The 16,664-nt window shown below is 50.4% G+C and overlaps 1 protein-coding gene across 4 annotated transcripts in view; it reads right to left on the reverse strand.

Annotated features, from left to right (window-relative positions):
- Positions 1–16,188, reverse strand: part of LOC141990817 (acyl-CoA desaturase-like) — a 35,155-nt gene extending 18,967 nt beyond the window's left edge. Inside the window, exons 1-5 of one of the 4 annotated variants that reach the window (XM_074958503.1) lie at positions 15,804–16,186; positions 8,012–8,285; positions 3,647–3,777; positions 1,958–2,163; positions 437–669 (exon numbers count right to left, since the gene is read on the reverse strand). In XM_074958503.1, the coding sequence (XP_074814604.1) occupies positions 437–669; positions 1,958–2,163; positions 3,647–3,777; positions 8,012–8,285; positions 15,804–15,887 (928 nt within the window). In that variant the 5' untranslated portion in view covers positions 15,888–16,186. Of the gene's footprint in view, positions 1–436; positions 670–1,957; positions 2,164–3,646; positions 3,778–8,011; positions 8,286–12,910; positions 13,661–15,803 lie in introns of those variants that run through there. The other 3 variants (XM_074958504.1, XM_074958502.1, XM_074958505.1) reach the window with 3 other exon arrangements.
- Between the last annotated feature and the right edge of the window lie 476 nt (positions 16,189–16,664).

The following is a 16,664-nucleotide window of genomic DNA, read 5'->3' on the forward strand; positions in this document are numbered from 1 at the left end:
TAAACGTGCAGGTCTGCAGGTGCATGGGCGAGATCACCCAGCTGGAGTCTACATGCTTCTGGCTTTCCTGTACGCGAATGCAGAAACATTGGGTGTTAACCCCAGTGGCCTGCCTAAATTCATAGGGTCAGATCCTGATGTAAATCAGGATAGCTGTATGGACTTCAAAGCAATGCAGATTTACACCAGCTGAGGATCTGGTCCATTTTATATTATGTACCTAAAATCTCCCCCATCCCACAGTTTTATAAATGGATGTTATTCCTCTTCCCTTCTCTCCCAGACTCTCGTGCCCTGTTGCTATGCACTACTGAACAGCTGCTGTGTTCCTCCCCAGACACAGCTGCGTTTCAGTGGCAGGTGCAGTGATCTCTGCCTGTCTCACTCACAGTCAGTTTGTGGAGTGGTTTGGAATTAAAAGGTGCCACCAACGTACCTAAGGCTCCAAACGTGACCAAGCGGTTCTCCCGGGGGTTGATGTTTCGATCGTAGGGCCGGTTGCCAAACATATGTGCAGCGCTGTTCACGAGCCAGGTGGCGTTGAGCACCAGCACGTAGCGCAGGATGGCGGGGAGGAAGAAGCTGTTGCGGAGAGATTCCCCCCAGAAGCACCAGGGCACTAGGGTGGGGAACAGGAAGCACATGACCACCACAGAAAGCTTGTAAAACCTGCCAGGAAAGAGATAATGGGGAGAGAGAGTTAGTGGGCGGGCGCATCCCACGGAGGGGCGTTGAGGGGTGAGGGCAGTTCAGGTCATCTACCAGGGCTGAGGAGAGGTGCTAGTTTTAACTATCCAAAGAAAATAGTGCAAAACCAGCCCACCTCTGCTGGTTTTCCCCCTGGAGAAAAAGGAAAAACAAGGGCAGTGACAAAGTGGGCACAGAAGAATAAAGGGGATAGGCTGGGCACACAATAAGAGCCACACACCCGCTGGCGGGGGTAAGAAGAAGGACTCAGCAGATGATCTGGGAACAGAATACAGGTGCCATGAAGCAGAGCTGCCAGGCTTCCTGGGGCTCCATTTATCATTATTTCTGCCAGGTCACATTTGTACTGGGGGGAGCGCGACAGCTGCCATCTTGGCGGAGGCATCTGGGATTTAACCAGGGACCTCCAGCTCTCAGGGCATACGCTGCTGCAGCTGGAGCTTTGGCTCCCTCCCTGGGGGCTGCAGCAGACTCCTCTCCTCTGTCCGTCAGGGGACCTGTCACTCACACTGGGGGAGGCCTGGTGCTCGGCTGCCCCGGGGAACCAGGCTGTGTGTGTGCGCAGGAGGGGAGGGGATAGAAGGAGGGAAACCCAATCCCAGCAAGTGAGAGATTGCACGGGGGGGGGGGGGGTGAGAGAGAGAGAGACTCTTTACCCCTGCTAAGGCCGCAGCAGTGGGACACGTTTTACACAAGAGGTTGGCACTGGGCCCTCTGTGCCAGCGATGTTCCCAGCGAGGCAGCAGCCCTGCCTTTTCTGACCTCACTTCCTCCTCTCCCATAGAAATAGAAGGAAAAAGGAAAAATGTGTAATATATCCCACTGCTGTGCTGGATGGAACTTGTTTGCGAACCTGGGAAGAAATCCATGAGGAACACACCTGAACCATCCCATTGACTTCATTTGGGGCTGGTCACCTGCAGAAAGGATCCAAGGTGACTCACAAGAGGGTTAGTTTTGCTCTGGAGCAGGGGTAGTCAATTATTTTTTGTCAAGGTCCAGATTCCAGAGAATACACAAAAATAATGATAAGTAAATAAAAGATTTTGAGGCCCATTCAAACATGTCTGGCAGTCCGGATTTGGCCCAGGTCCACCTATTGACTACCCCTGCGAGAGATTCCCGTATCCGGACGCCATGCCTCAGAGCCCCTTTGGTTCCCCAGTGATACACTGGTCACAACACCTGCCCCTCACCTTGCGCCACAATCATCCTATTTTCTTCCCCAGCTTGGCCACACCCGGCTCACCTCCTTTGGAACATCACCACCTTGTCGGCTTTCAGGTCAGACAGGTCCAGCTTCCGGCCCTTCTCGATGACGTCGGGGTGTTTGCGCACCAGCAGCCAGCCAACGTGGGAAAAGAAGAAGCCCCGTGTGGCGTTATGAGGGTCCGCGTCGGTCTCAGAGAACTTGTGGTGGACACGGTGATCTCGGGCCCACTCGTAGATGTCATTCTGGAATGAACATGGCTGGATGACTCACTGGGTCAGCAAGGATTAGAGCTAGACCACATTTTTAAATTTAAATTTGGTTTTGTTTTAACAGTATTTGGCATTTTTCACCAGAACCTTCCACCTTTATTGAAAAAAATTTTTTTTTAAACTGATCATTTTCAGAATTTGGTTTGCCCCTCCTCAGCTGCACTGCTAACAGACTGGAGAGACAAGGTGTGTGAAGTAATATCCAATACGCAATCTTTATTGCACCAACTTTTGCTGGTGAAAGAGACAAGCTTTCACTCTACCCAGAGCTCTTCTTCAGACCTTCTGCTTTGTGTAGCTCAAAAGCTTCTCTCTCTCTCTCACCCCAGCAGGAGTTGGTACAGTAAAAGATATTACCTCACCAACCTTGTCTCTCCAATATCCTGGGACTAACACAGCTATACCACCACTGCAAATCACTCCGATTGGTCAGCTTAACATCAGGGTGGGATTTGTTTTTTAAAATCAAACAGCATTTTTTCCTTTCAAAATGGAAAGATTTCAATTTTGAAAATGTTCAAAAACAGAAAAAAAACCCCTCTATTTATAAACCTCTCTCAGGAGATTATGTTTAAGCCAAAAGATGGGTCCATTTCTAAACCAGCTTTGAAAATGGTGAAATGTTCATGATTTCATTCAAAATGTTTATTTTGACCAACACCACTAGTGAAAATGGTTCCCATGTACATTGCCTCTCATACAGAGATCCCAATGCACTTCTGAAAAGCTGGTTTAATTTCAACCCATCCTGTAGCAGGGAAACAGAGGCATTATCCAGGCACATTTATGGCACCTGTCACTGCAGAGTCTGAGTACCAACTTAATCTCAATAATATGGGGGATTTCTCCTGACCACCTCTCTGCGGCAGGCAAGTAATGTTATCATTCCTGTTTTACAGATGGGAAGAGTGAGGCCCATAGAGACTTGCCAAGGTCACACAGGGAATCTGTGGCAGAGACAAAAATTGAACCCAAGTCTCCTGCATCCCCATCTAGCGCCTTAACCACAAGACCATCCTTCTTGCAGTGAGAGGAAGTGATTTACCTGCAGGACACACAACAGGTTAGTGGTAGAGAAGGATATGGGTGCCAGGCCTCAGTTCCAACCACTGGGGTACCTTGACTCCTTTACAGCCCACCACTGGGAGGTACCAAGTATCCTCAGTGCCTCCTGCAGTCAGCATACACAGGGGCCGTATGCAGAGTTGCATGGGTGCACTCCCAATAACCCTCCCCTATCCCAGCAGCAGCGAGTCTCCCCCTCCGATGGAGGATGTAGACTCAAACACAGCTTAGGAGATGCAGCTCTCAGAGGGAAATGTTTCTACAGGAGACATGGTAGAATAAGGGAATGTGACTTTCCCCTGCTTCTCTGTTGCATGTGTGGCTGCAGCTGGGGTCTCGCTGCTTCCCTCCAAGGCTGAGGAACCTGGGAAGAGGCAAAAGGGGTTCCTACCTGAAAAGCCATGGAGTTGGCTATGGCCAGAAAGATCCTGAGGGGCAAACTGGCTTTGTAGGACCGATGGCTCCAGATGCGATGTGCTCCCGCCGTTATCCCCAGAGCACTCAGCAGGAAACACAGGAACCCTGGACGCAAGAAGAGGGGGTGTCACAACTGCACCTCAGACAGAAGTCAGAGTTCACCCCCTCGGACACTAGGCCTTGTGCCCTTACTTTTTCTGGGATGGAATCCTGCGATTCCCCCACCCTCAGACCAGACTCTGGTCTACGGTACTCTGTGGATTAACCATGCCTACCCAGCAGGTCCAACCAGGCAGACCTGCGGTTCTTTCCTTCGGGAGCTGTGTCCAGTGGTGAACACAGTGACCAGACAGCCTTCTTAAACCAAAGTGTTGTTTAATCTTAGCAACAGGAACAAAGCACAACATGAGAGAAAAAGGACTTTAGAGCAACAAGAAGTTGAAGCACGTCTTCATGGCTTCTGATCCATAAGCATATTCTAAGGTCACGGGGACACAGATCATAAAACCGTTCCAACCTACGTCTCTCATACAGCTCTTCTAAGGCAGCAAGGTCCCAGCCTTCGCCCACTTGCAGAGGTTCCCCGGCTAGCTGCCACCTCCATATAAATTATCCCCTTTTTCCTTCCACAATATTTTCCCATAAGTAGGGCCCTAACAAATTCACGGCCCATTTTGGTCAATTTCATAGTCCTAGGATTTTAAAAATAGTACATTTCATGATTTCAGAAGTGTAAATCTGAAATTTCACAGTGTTGTAATTGTAGGGGTCCTGACCCAAAAAGGAGCTGTGGGGGTTTGTCACAAGGTTATTGTGGGGGGGGGGGGGTGGTACAGCCACCCTTACTTCTGCGCTGCTGCTGGCGGTGGCGCTGCCTGCAGAGTGGCAGCTGCTAGCCAGGAGCCCAGTTCTGAAGGCAGAGCCGCCGCCAGCAGCAGCGCAGAAGTAAGGGTAGAAAGGTGTGGTATTTCCACCCTCACTTCCACGCTGCTGCTGGCAGGGCACTGCCTTCAGAACTGGGCACCTGGCCAGCAGCTGCTGCTCTTCAGCCACCCAGCTCTGAAGGCAGCGCAGAAATAAGAGTGGCAATACCATGACCCCCCTAAATTAACCTTGCAAATCTCACTCCCCTGCCAACCCTCTCTTGGGTCAGGACTCCCAGTTTGAGAAACGCTAGTGTCCCGCCATGAAATCTGTATAGTATAGGGTAAAAGCACACAAAAGACCAGATTTCACAGTCTATGATGCGTTTTTCCATGCCTGTGAATTTGGTAGGGCCCCACCCATAAGCCTGGGAGCCAGCTGAAGTGTAAGGAGCAAGGCCTCTATAATTTGGTCATGATCCCCAGAGACTGCAGCATCCCTTTTGCTGGAGGCCTCTACGCCAATCTTCAGGGGGGCCTAGATTCAAAATCACAAGAGACAGGCATTGATATCCCACCCCCTTAAACTGGGGAAACAGTTCAGCAGCTATGCCCCCTGCAGAGCTGGCATTCCTGGTTCTAGCCCCACTTACTGGATCCCTTGGTCCCTGGCTCCTCACTTGTGCAAGGTCCAATTCGTGCTCTCTCTGTGGTTCTTGTTCCGCCTGCTCATGCTGGTGCTGCTTCTCCTGCTCTGCTCTGGCCTGATATCAGTCAGCAAGTTGCTTGGCCTCCAAGGGCAGCTTTTCTCTTTCAAGCTGCAGCTTCTCCTCCTCCAGCTGCACCTCCTCCACCCCCGCCGCTGTTGGTCTGAGAGTTGGGCCATTCTGGGCTGCAAGAGAACAGGAACCCTCGTCTAGGTCCTGGGCTGGTGCTGGTGCCCCATTCTGCCTCCAGTCATCGTCATACAGCAAAGACACCAGCTCTGACCTTCCTAGCTCTTTTGAGTTTAGTGTCCTCTCTGCTCAACTTGATTAACTGATCTGCCCCAAGCCATTCAGAACTCATTCTTCCCTTCCCTAATCTCTTCCCAACCCAAACACAAGCCCCTTTTTCTCTTGCTTTTTCCTTCTACAATACTTGTTTTTACCGCTGTTGTCACTTATTGGAAATTCACCACTGTCACAATCATCCCAGCAGGCTTCCCCCAATAAGTCACATTTACCGGGCTGGCTGCATGCTCTGACCTCTTCCTGGCCTGAGAGCACCACCTCAGGCCTTCACCTTTCCTGGGGTGGAATCATACAATTCCCCCACTCTTAGACTGGGCCTGGGGTTACAGCACCCTGTCCATCGGCCATGCAACAGATCCGACTTGGTTCTGCACCAGTAGTTCTTCCCTTCAGGAGCTTGTGACCAGTGGAAAAGAGAGGAAGAATACTAAGAGGCCAAGATGGCTGCAACGGGAGCTCTTCAGTGACCTGAAAAATCAAGATAGAATCCTACAAAAAGGAGAAACACTGACAAATTGCTCAGGAGCGGCACAAAAGGACAGCACCAGCATGTCGGAACAAAAATCACCACTACAGCTAGCAAGGGACATAAAAGGCAGCAAGAAGAGGTTCTACAAATACATGAGTAACAAGAGAAAAGGCGGCAAGTGTATGTCCACTGTTAGTGCGGAAGGACAGTTAAAATGGACAGCACCAAGAAGACCAAGGTGTTTAATACCTGTTCTGCCTCAGTGTTCAGTAAAAAGGTTAATTGGGACCAGATGCTTAACACAATTAATATTAATAACGAAGAAAAAGGAACACAAGCCAGACTAGGGAAAGAACGGGTTAAAGAATATTTGGATAAACTAGATGTAGTCATGTTGGCAGGGCACTTAACATGTTGAACTAGGGCACTTAAGAACTAGTTGAACCAATCTCAGAGCCATTAAGAACTCCCGGAGGATGGGTGAGGTCCCAGAGGAATGGAGACGGGCACCCAGAGTACCTATCTATAAAATGGAGAACAAAGAGAACCCAGGGAATTATACACCAGTCAGCCTAACTTGGATATCTGGAAAGATAATGGAATAAATTATTCAACATGCAAGCACCTACAAGATAACAGGGTGATAAGTAATAACCAACGTGGATTTTTCAAGAACAGATCGTGCCAAACCAACCTAATTTCCTTCTTTGACAGGGTGGGTGGCCTAATGGATGGGGGAAAGCAATAGATGTGATATCTTTATTTTAGTAAGGCTTCAGACACAGTCCCAACTAGGGAAACGTGGTCTAGATGAACATACTACATGGTGGGTCCATAACTGGTTAAAAAAACAAAAAAGACAAAAAAAAACCAACCCCCACACATACTCCAAGAGCAGTTATCAATGATTTACTGTCAAACTAGAATTCACATCTAATGGGGTCCCACAGGGGTCAGTCTTGGGTCTGGTACCATTCGATATTTTCATTAATGACTTGGATAATGGAGTGGAGAGTCCGCTTATAAAATCTGCAGATGACCCAAAGCTGGGAGGAGTTGCTGCACTTTGGAGGACAGAATTAGAATTCAAAATGGCCTTGATAAATTGGTCTGAAATCAACAAGATGAAATTCAATAAAGACAAGTGCAAAGTACTACACCTAGGATGGAAAAAATCAACTACAACATGGAGAATAACTGGCGTGGTGGTCATACTGCTGAAACTGGTGCTTCTTGTGCATCACAAACTGAATAAGCCAACAACGCGACGCTGTTGCGAAAAAGGTAAATGTCTTTCTGGGGCGTATTAACAGGAGTGTGGTATGTAGGACACAGGAGGGAATTGTCTCACTCTACTTGGCTCTGGTGAGGCCTCAGCTGGAGTATTGTGGCCAGTTTTTGGCACCACACTTTAGAAAAGATGTAGACAAATTGCAGAGAGTCCAGAGAAGAGCAACAAAAATAATAAGTTTTAGAAAAAATGACCTATAAGGAAAGGTTAAAAAAAACTGGGAATGTTCAGTCTTAAAAAAAAAAGAGAGAGACTTGAGAGGACCTGATAACAGTCTTCCAATATGTTAAGGACTTGTATAAAAGAGGAGGGTGATCAATGTTCTCCCTGTCCACTGAAGGCAGGACAAGAAGTAATGGGCTGAATCTGCAGCAAGGGAGATTTAGATTAGAGGTTAGGAAAAACTGTAAGGATAGTTAAATACTGCAATAAAATCATCAGTGGAGATTGTGGAATCCCAGTCATTGCAGGTTTTTAAGAGCAGGCTTGACAAACACTTGTCAGGGCTGGTCTAGGGTTACTTGCTTCTGCCTCAGCAGAGGGATTGGGGACAGGACTGGACTAGATGACATCTGGGGATTCCTTCCAGCCCTACATTTTATGATTCTATAATTAAATCCACAGTGATGGTTACAATTACACACAAATGGAATTAATAATTAAACACAAACTTATTCCCTAATCTGTCACAGCCTCTGCTTACCCCATACCAAGGTGACAGGCTTTGCTGCAGGTATCAGCCACAACCCGTACAAGGCCCCTAAATGCAGCAGGCTCATGAGGATGATGTTCCTCCAGACGTATCTCCTGGCAGGCTTGGGGCCCTCCTTCTCACAGTAGCTCTCATCGAAGAGATCGTCCGTCATGCCCCGGCCTCCTCCCAAGTCCTCTTGGTTGGACAGGGCCTTCTCCATGCCTGCTCCCCCATTCCTCGTCACCCTGGCAGTGGCAGTGAAGGAGGGGAGATCCTTGGAGAGCTGGAGTTTGGAGGGGACATTTAAAACAAACAACATTGTGATGGTTACAATCTGGTCCCCACCACAAGGATCAGAAGGGGCTGGCTCTGGGCTGCTGATCCACCATCACACCCATCGCCTAAGGGGGAGGGGCATTAGGAGCAGGCTCCACGAGCCAGGGCTGGCAGTCTCTCTCAGACACTGCCTCTCCATCACAGCCCCCCGGCCCTCCCTGCATCATATTGTGAGCAGGGTGTGGGGGGAAGAGAAGGTCACTAAAGAAAGCTGCCTCTGAGTGGTAGCAGGACTCAGTCTGGGGTTCTCTGGACAGGCCCAGCAGCACCCAGCCAATCGCATGTTGTTCTCCTGTGGCGCAAACCCACCCCACACCCCGGGTCAGTGTGAGGCACAGAAACCATTTCACCCCTAAGCACTGCTCAGGATCTCTAGCACCCTGCACAGGGGTGGATCTCAGCCCTGGAGCTTTGGGGGGCATGGAGAGTAGGAGTGAATGTGTTTAAAGACACCCCCCCCCACACACCATCAGTAGAGATCCCCTTGAGGCTGGTGTTCGAGCAGCCGCAGGGTCATTTGCGGTGTGCAGGGAATCATCGCTCTCATTTGGCTTTGTCAATGGGTGTTTTATATCCATCACTCAAGGGTCCCCAAAAGCTTGGGCTGGGCTCGTTTCTTTCAGCCACTGATAAGTTACATCGTGCAAACCAGCAACAGAGGGAATGAGATTTGCACTTTGTTCCTGGGGCTGCTCCTAATACCAATCCATTGTCTTTCTACAGCCCCTTCCAATGGAGGATCTCAGGGCAGTTCAGACATTACTGGGTTAAGCCTCACAACCCATTTGTGGTGCCTTTTCACCTCTCTCGGCCTTACTTTCCTTCTCTGTTGAGTGGGGAGGCTGATACTGGCTGATATTAGTAAACCAACTTGGTTTAGAGAGAAAGTAAAGGCAACTATGTATACATACACACACACACACTAACGCCTCGCTTAATGTTGTAGTTATGTTCCTGAAAAAATGCTACTTTAAGCAAAAAGATGTTAAGAAAATCCAATTTCCCCATAAGAATTAATATAAATGGGGGAGGGGAGGTTAGGTTATAAACAAGCAATTTAATACTGTACACAGCAATGATGATTGTGAAGCTTGGTTGAGGTGGTGAAGTCAGAGGGTAGGATATTTCCCAAGGGATGCCTTACTGCTAAATGATGAACTAGCACTCAGTTGAGCCCTCAAGGGTTAACACATTGTTGTTAGTGTAGCCTCGTACTCTGCAAAGCAGTACGAATGGAGGGAAGAGAGACAGAGACGCACACCGTGTGTGCGCGCGCGAGAGATGCGCATTGCCCCTTTAAGTACGCTGACCCCACTCTAAGTACACTGCCTCTAAGTAGATCAGCAAGTTGAGACAGCAGCTGCTGCCAGCAAGCTCCCTCCATCCTGAACCCTGTCCTGTCCCTCCACGCTCTGTGGAGGTGGGGTACAGGAGAGGGGGGAGGAGGACAGTCTGACATTAGTATCCCCCGCACCGCACAGCAAGCGGGAGGCTCCCAGGAGCAGCTCCAAGGCAGAGGGCAGGAGCAGCATACATCAGTGGGGGGAGGGACAGCTGAACTGCCTGGCAATTGCTGGGTGGCTGCTGCACAGGGAAACTTAGGGGACCTGACGGGGGCGGGGGGCTGCCGGTCCACCCTGGTTTCAAGCCCCCACCAGCTAGCTCCAATGAACTGCTCTTCCTGCAAGCAGTGGACAAAGCAGGCCGCTGCCAAACAATGTTATAAGGGAGCACTGCACAACCTTAAATGAGCAAGTTCTCTAATTGATCAGCAACGGAACAAACAACGTTAACCAGGACGACGTTAAGAGAGGAGTTAGTGTGTATTTATATATAGAGTGGAAGTTGGTACTAAAGAGTATAAATCAGAAATTAGGAATTCTAGAAAATTCATAAGGGAAGCAAAGGACACAAGGAGACATCTATGGCTAACAGAGTGAGGACAATAAAAAGGAGTTTTTAAAATACAGTAGGAACAAAGAGAATCCTGAGAATAGTATTGATCCATTACCAGATGGAAATGGTAGAATTATCTATAATAATGCCGAAAAGGCAGAAGTCTTCAATAAATATTTCTCTTCTGTATTTGAGGAAAAAACAGATATAGTCTCATCATATGGTGATAACATTCTTTCCATTCCTCTAGTATCCCTGAAAGATGTTAAAAATGTGTAACTTTAGTACCCTCCATTTAAATCAGCAAGTCCAGATGACTTTCATCCAAGAATTTTATGAACAGCTGGCTGAAGAACTCGCTGAACCATTATTATTGATTTTTAATAAGTCTTGGAACACTGGTGAAGTTCCAGAAGACTGGAAGAAAGCTAATATGCCAATTTTTAAAAAGGGTAAACGGAATGACCCAGGTGATTAGAGGTCTGTCAGCCTTACTTCAATACTGGGTAAGATAATGGAGCAGCTGGCATGGAATTTGATTAATAAAGAATTAAAGGAGGGTAATGTTATTAATGCAAAACACCATAGGTTTATGGAAAACAGAGCCAGTCAAACTTGATATCTTTTTTTTGATGAGACTACAAGTTAATAGTGTTGATGTAATATACTTAGACTTCTGCAAGGCATTTGATTTGGTACAGCACACCATTTTGATTAAAAACAATATAAAATTAACATAGCCAGTTTTTAATCCATTTAATATGTGCCATCTGATGATTCCCCATTTACAGCTACATTTTGAGATCTGTTTTCAGTGGGGTCCTGCCTGTTTTCAGTGGGGTCCTGCACGGATCAGTTCTTGACCCTATGCTATTTAACATTTTTATCAATCACCTAGAAGAAAACATAAAATCATAACTGAAAGTCTGCAGATGACACAAAAATTGGGGGAGTGGTAAATAACGAAGAGAAAAGGTCACTGACTCAGAGCAATCTGGGTCACCTGGTAAACTGGGCGTAAGCAAATATGCATTTTAATATGGCTAAATGTAAATGTATACATCTGGGAACAAAGAATAGAGGCCATAATTACAGGATGGGAGATACTAGCCTGGGAAGCAGCGACTCTGAAAAAGATTTGGGGGCATGGTGGAGAGTCAGCTGAACATGAGCTCCCAGTGGGACGCTGTGGCCAAGAGAGCCAATGTAATCCTGGGACACGTAAACAGGGGAATCTTGAGTGGGAGCAGAGAGGTTATTTTACCTTTGTATTTGGCCTTGGTGGGACCACTGCTGGAATACCGTGTCCAGTTCTGGTGCCAACAATTCAAAAAGGATGTTGATAAATTAGAGAGGTTCAGAGAAGAGCCACAAAAATGAGTAAAGGATTAGAAAACATTCCTCAAGAAGCCCAATCTATTTAGCTTACCTATATGGGGAATAAATATTTGATAATGGGCTCTTCAGTCTAGCAAAGAAAGGAAGAACATGATCCAGTGACTGGAAATTGAAACTAGACAAATTCAGATTAGAAATAAGGTGTAACTATTTAACAGTGAGGATAATCAACCATTAGAACAATTTACCTAGGTTTGTGGTGGATTCTCCATCACTGACAATTTTTAAATCAAGACCAGCTGTTTTTCTAAAAGCTTTGCTCTAGGAATTGTTTTGGGGAAGTTCTCTGGCCTGTGTTAAACAGGTGGTCAGACTAGAGGATTACAATCACAAACTCACAGAATCATAGGACTGGAAGGGACCTCAAGAGGTCATCTAGTCCAGTCCCCTGCACTCATGACAGAATTAAGTATTATCTAGACCATCCCTGATAGGTGTTTGTCTAACCTGCTCTTAAAAATCGCCAACAATGGAGATTCCACAACCTCTCTAGGCAATTCATTCCAGTGCCTAACCACTCTGACAGTTAGGAAGTTTTTCCTAATGTCCAACCCAAACCTTCTTTGGACCTAGAATCTCTGAATTAGTGCTTTGAGATCGCTGGGCGAGGAGTGCGGAGGATAAGGATAGTGTTGAGTGCTCCCAGTTAGAACTTTTGAGTTCACACTTCATGGCTGCTGGTCAGTATCATTATCCTCCACATTCAGAGAAGGGAAATCGAGGCACAGAGAGACAAAGAGACTTGCCTGAGGTCACACAGTGAGTCAGTGGCACAGTTAATAATAGACCTTAGGAGTCCTGGCTCCCAGTTCCCCTGATGCAACCGTGACACAACATTCATCATGCACGTGTGATTGGCACTTTTGCTAGTACAGAGGGGTAGAGCATGTGAAGAATGAAAGGATCACGCATGAGTGACCTCACTAGGCAGGATCCTTTCATTAAATCTGGAGTAACCGATCCTCCTCTCAGCCAGGTGTGACCACTGCCAACTTGAGTTGTGGGTGCTCAACGCTCCTGAGAATCAGCCCCAATGGGCCTCTGCTGCCCTCCACCAAGCACAATCATTTCTACCCGTACAAACTAGGTGTAAGGCCACTACCCAATCACAATGGCAGGTTCCAGCCCAATATCTTTGCAGATACCAAGGACGCCCGAGTGCTGCAGCTGAGAAGGCTATTTTGTATCTTTGGTGGCAGGGCAATAGAAGCTGGCCCGCTGGGGCCACTGTGATGCAATTTCTTGAGGGAGGAATTAAAATCAGACCATGCAACTTACATGACCACCAACTCCTCCTTTCCCGGGGCAGGATCCAGAGGCTCAGGAATACCTTCCTGCAATGACTAGCAGCTGAGAACCTCACTCGGACATACCCTACAAACCCTGCCGACTCCCACGGCCATTTGGAATTAAACACGTTCCCTGGTACAAGGAAGAGCCTGGCCAAAAAATATCCTGTCGCTTTAAGTGGATCCAGACAGCTGTGGGGTTGGAGATCTGTCTTCTTTGCATTCAAGAAAGGGGCTCTGTCTCTTCCCTCCATTCTCTCTTCTAGTTGCACAGGCAACCTTCGTCCTGGTATTTCCTAACTTTTGCATGCTTGACTTTACACACAACGACTACATTAAAAGAACAGCATTAAGGTTGCAATTTCATAGGTTTTTAAAAAAGCAAACTGGAAAAAAAAAATCAGAATTTCCATCACGTGGCATCCTATTGACACTCACATCAGCAACACTGGAATCTTTAGATCCACCACACAGCCCTTTGTCACCTGACCTAATGAGCCGATAGCAGTAGTAGGTTGTCATGCTCTACGAGGACTAGCACTAGAGGAGAGAATGGGACACACCCACTGCCAGTGGCTTCCAGAGATATTTGCTGACTGCAGAAGAATCGTGAGACGCAGGGACACTAGGTTCCATTCCAGGCTCTGGAGAGGTGTGTGCTCTAGTGAGCACAGACCCCACTGTCTTTCCTCCATACTTAACCCCTTCAGTCCCATACCCTCAGGGGTGAAAGTAAGTTAGAGGACTTACCGGTACAAGGGAGTCCTGAGCAGGGGGCGTGGCCTCAACCAGAAGAGGCATGGCTTCAAATCCCCAGGCTCTTTAAATCAAGATTTAAAGGGCCAGAGCTCCAGCTGCGGTAGTGGTGGCTGGGAGCCCGGGGCCCTTTAAATCACCCCCGAGCTACCAGCTGCAGAGATGGCTGGGAGCCCCGGGGCTTGGGGGCGATTTAAAGGGCCCCGGGCTCCAGCTGCTGCTACCGCAGCGGAGCCCCGGGCCCTTTAAATCACTGAGGAGCCCTGAGGGCTCCCAGCTGCCACCGCTACCCCAGGGCTCTGGACTCTGGCAGAGCTTTAAAGAGCCTGGGGCTCCGCTGTGGTAGCAGCTGCCGGAGCCCCGAGCCCTTTAAATCCCCGCCTGGGCCCTGCTGCTCAAGCCCTGGGGTAGCGGTGGCCAGGCTCCATCGGGGATTTAAAGAGCCCCAGGGCTCCAGCCGCTGCTACTGCCCCGGCCCTTTAAAATGCCCGCCAGAGACCCCCTACCCCAGGGCTTTGGCAGCAGGGCTCCGGCAGGGATTTAAAGGGCCGGGGCAGTAGCGGTGGCTGGAGCTCCAGGGCTCTTTAAATCTCCGCCAGAGCCCCCCCACCCCTAACCCAGGGCTCAGGCAGCAGGGCTCAGGCGGGGATTTAAAGGGCCCAGGGCGGGTAGCGGCTGGAGCTCCAGGGCCCTTTAAATGCCAACCTGAGCCCTGCTGCCTGAGCCCTGGGGTAGTGGCGGGGCTCTGGTGGGGATTTAAAGGGCCCCGGGGGGGGGGGGTAGCTGGAGCTCCGGGGCCCTTTAAATCCCTGCCGCAGCCCCACCGCCACTACCCCAGGGCTTTAAATTGCCCTCTCGGAAAGCTGGTCCTGGAACAGCGCACCGGCTCTTACCGGTACGCCGTACTGGGGCATACCGGCTTACTTTCACCTCTGCATACCCTCCAATTTATCCCTGTCCCAGTTTTGTGCCCCACCCCTCAACACTCGCCAGTCCTGATTTCCACTCCACAGGCTTCTCATCCCAGTCTACTTGTCCATGCAGTCCTAGACTCCCTGTCCCCATCTCTTTAGCCAGCCAGTTCCAATTCCCCCTTCCCAGATCCTTGTCTGACCTGTTTCTCCCGCCCCCACCTAGGGCTCCAGTCACCTCATGCCCACGCTCCTGTCCCCTCGGTCTCACAGTCTCCTTCCCTGGGCTCCACGTCTAATCTCAGTGCACCCCTTCCCCTCCCCACATCAGCTCCTTGGTCAGGCCCAGTTCTCCTTGTGCACCCTGGCTCCTTATCAGGCCCCTCCCTCATTCTCCTCACCCCAGTGGCTCCCAGTTCCAGCCTCCTTGCCCAGCCAGCCCCGGTCTCCCCCAGTTCCTCATCGGATCTCAGTCTCCCACCTCCCCCTCCCCGGCCGGCCCCCCAGTCTCAGTCCTTTTGCTGAAACAGTCCCAATCTCCTCTGCTTCCAGCTCCTTGCCCAGCCAGCCCCAGCCCCAGCTCGTGTGCTCTCTGCTTCGGAATCAGGCAGCTGCCTCCGCCGCGCTGCCCGGGGCTGGGCCCAGCAGAAGGGTCCCCGAGAGCACGGGAGAGCCAGACCCCCGCCTCCTGGCCCCGAGCCGGGAACCGCAATAGCAGAAGCCTGACTCTGCCCCGGCCAGAGCATGCCCAGTGCAGGCATCTCCCGGAAACAGAGCTGCGTAGTCGCTCCCCGGTATATGGTAACTGCAGGTTTTTCCAGCGCCTCCTCCTCACGGGGTCAGATTTTGGGGCGGGGGGGGGGGTTTCAGGGCGCCGGAGAAAAGGCCTGTCCCCGACACAGCGGCGCCCCCATGCCAATCGCTGCTCCCGGCCCGGGGGTGCTCGGGCACCTGGCTCAAAGAGAGGGGCTCAGCCTGTGAGCTGTTCCCCGGGCGAAACAGCCCGACTTGCCCGAGGCTCGTTCTCACGAACAGCTGGGGCGTTTTCCCGAAGAGTTCAGCCCGAGCCCGCCCCCTGGCACGGGAGATTCCAGCCCAAGCGGCCACCGCCCGGCAACGTTCAAAGCAATTGAAAACAGGGTCTGAGCAGCACCCGCCGTGCCAGGCGGCGCCCCCAGCCCATCAGGCCCCCCGCACACCCGCGGTTGCGCACACCTCGCTTACTGAGGGGACCGGCCCGGGGCTGCGGGGAGACGCCAGAGCCGAGCTTCCCTCCTCTGGAGCCAAACGCGCAGCCATCCGCAGACCTGTCCGGGTTTGCCCGCAAAGCGCTGCGACCGCCCCTGCCGGAGCCGTGCGGACAGCGGCGCTCTGCGCTGCACCGCCCCCGCGGCTGACACGGGACCCGGGCCCCTCCCAGGGAAACGATCCGGCGGTGTCTCCCCGCCTTGGCTCGGCAGGCTGCGGCTCCCCAGCCTGAGATATTTCAGCTCTCTGTGCCCTGGGCTTGCAGCCACCCCCGCAGCGTGTCTTAGGGCTGTTGTTTTCCTATGACGTTAACAGATCAGTGTCCAGCCCTGCAGCTGGCTCCTAAGGAGGCGGCTGGAGAATTGCTCGTGATGCCTTCGCACCTGCAGAGTCGCTCCTCGCCTTAGGCTGGGGGCGGGGTCTTCAGCTGCCCGCCCGCCCACCTCCCGGATCTCAATAGGTGGAAGAGCTCACTCCTGACAATTACCATGGTCTTGTCTAAAAAGATGATGTAATTAATGTCTAAGTAAAGGGTGCTCACCGGGTAATTGTGTAGACCAGTGGTTCTTTCAAACTTTTGGACTGGTGACCCCTTTCACACAGCAAGCCTCTGAGTGCAACCCCCCCTTATAAATTAAAAACACTTTTTTATATTTTTAACACCATTAGAAATGCTGGAGGCAAAGTGGGGTTTGGAGTGGAGGCTGACAGCTCGCGACCCCTCCCCGTAATAACCTCGCAACCCCACAAGGGGTCCCAACCCCCAGTTTGAGAACCCCTGTGTAGGGAATTGCAAAGGGCCACCCTTGTGTCAGTACTATGGCTAAT

This window comes from Natator depressus, chromosome 7 (assembly GCF_965152275.1).
Source record: "Natator depressus isolate rNatDep1 chromosome 7, rNatDep2.hap1, whole genome shotgun sequence".
NCBI classification, from domain to species: domain Eukaryota; kingdom Metazoa; phylum Chordata; order Testudines; family Cheloniidae; genus Natator; species Natator depressus.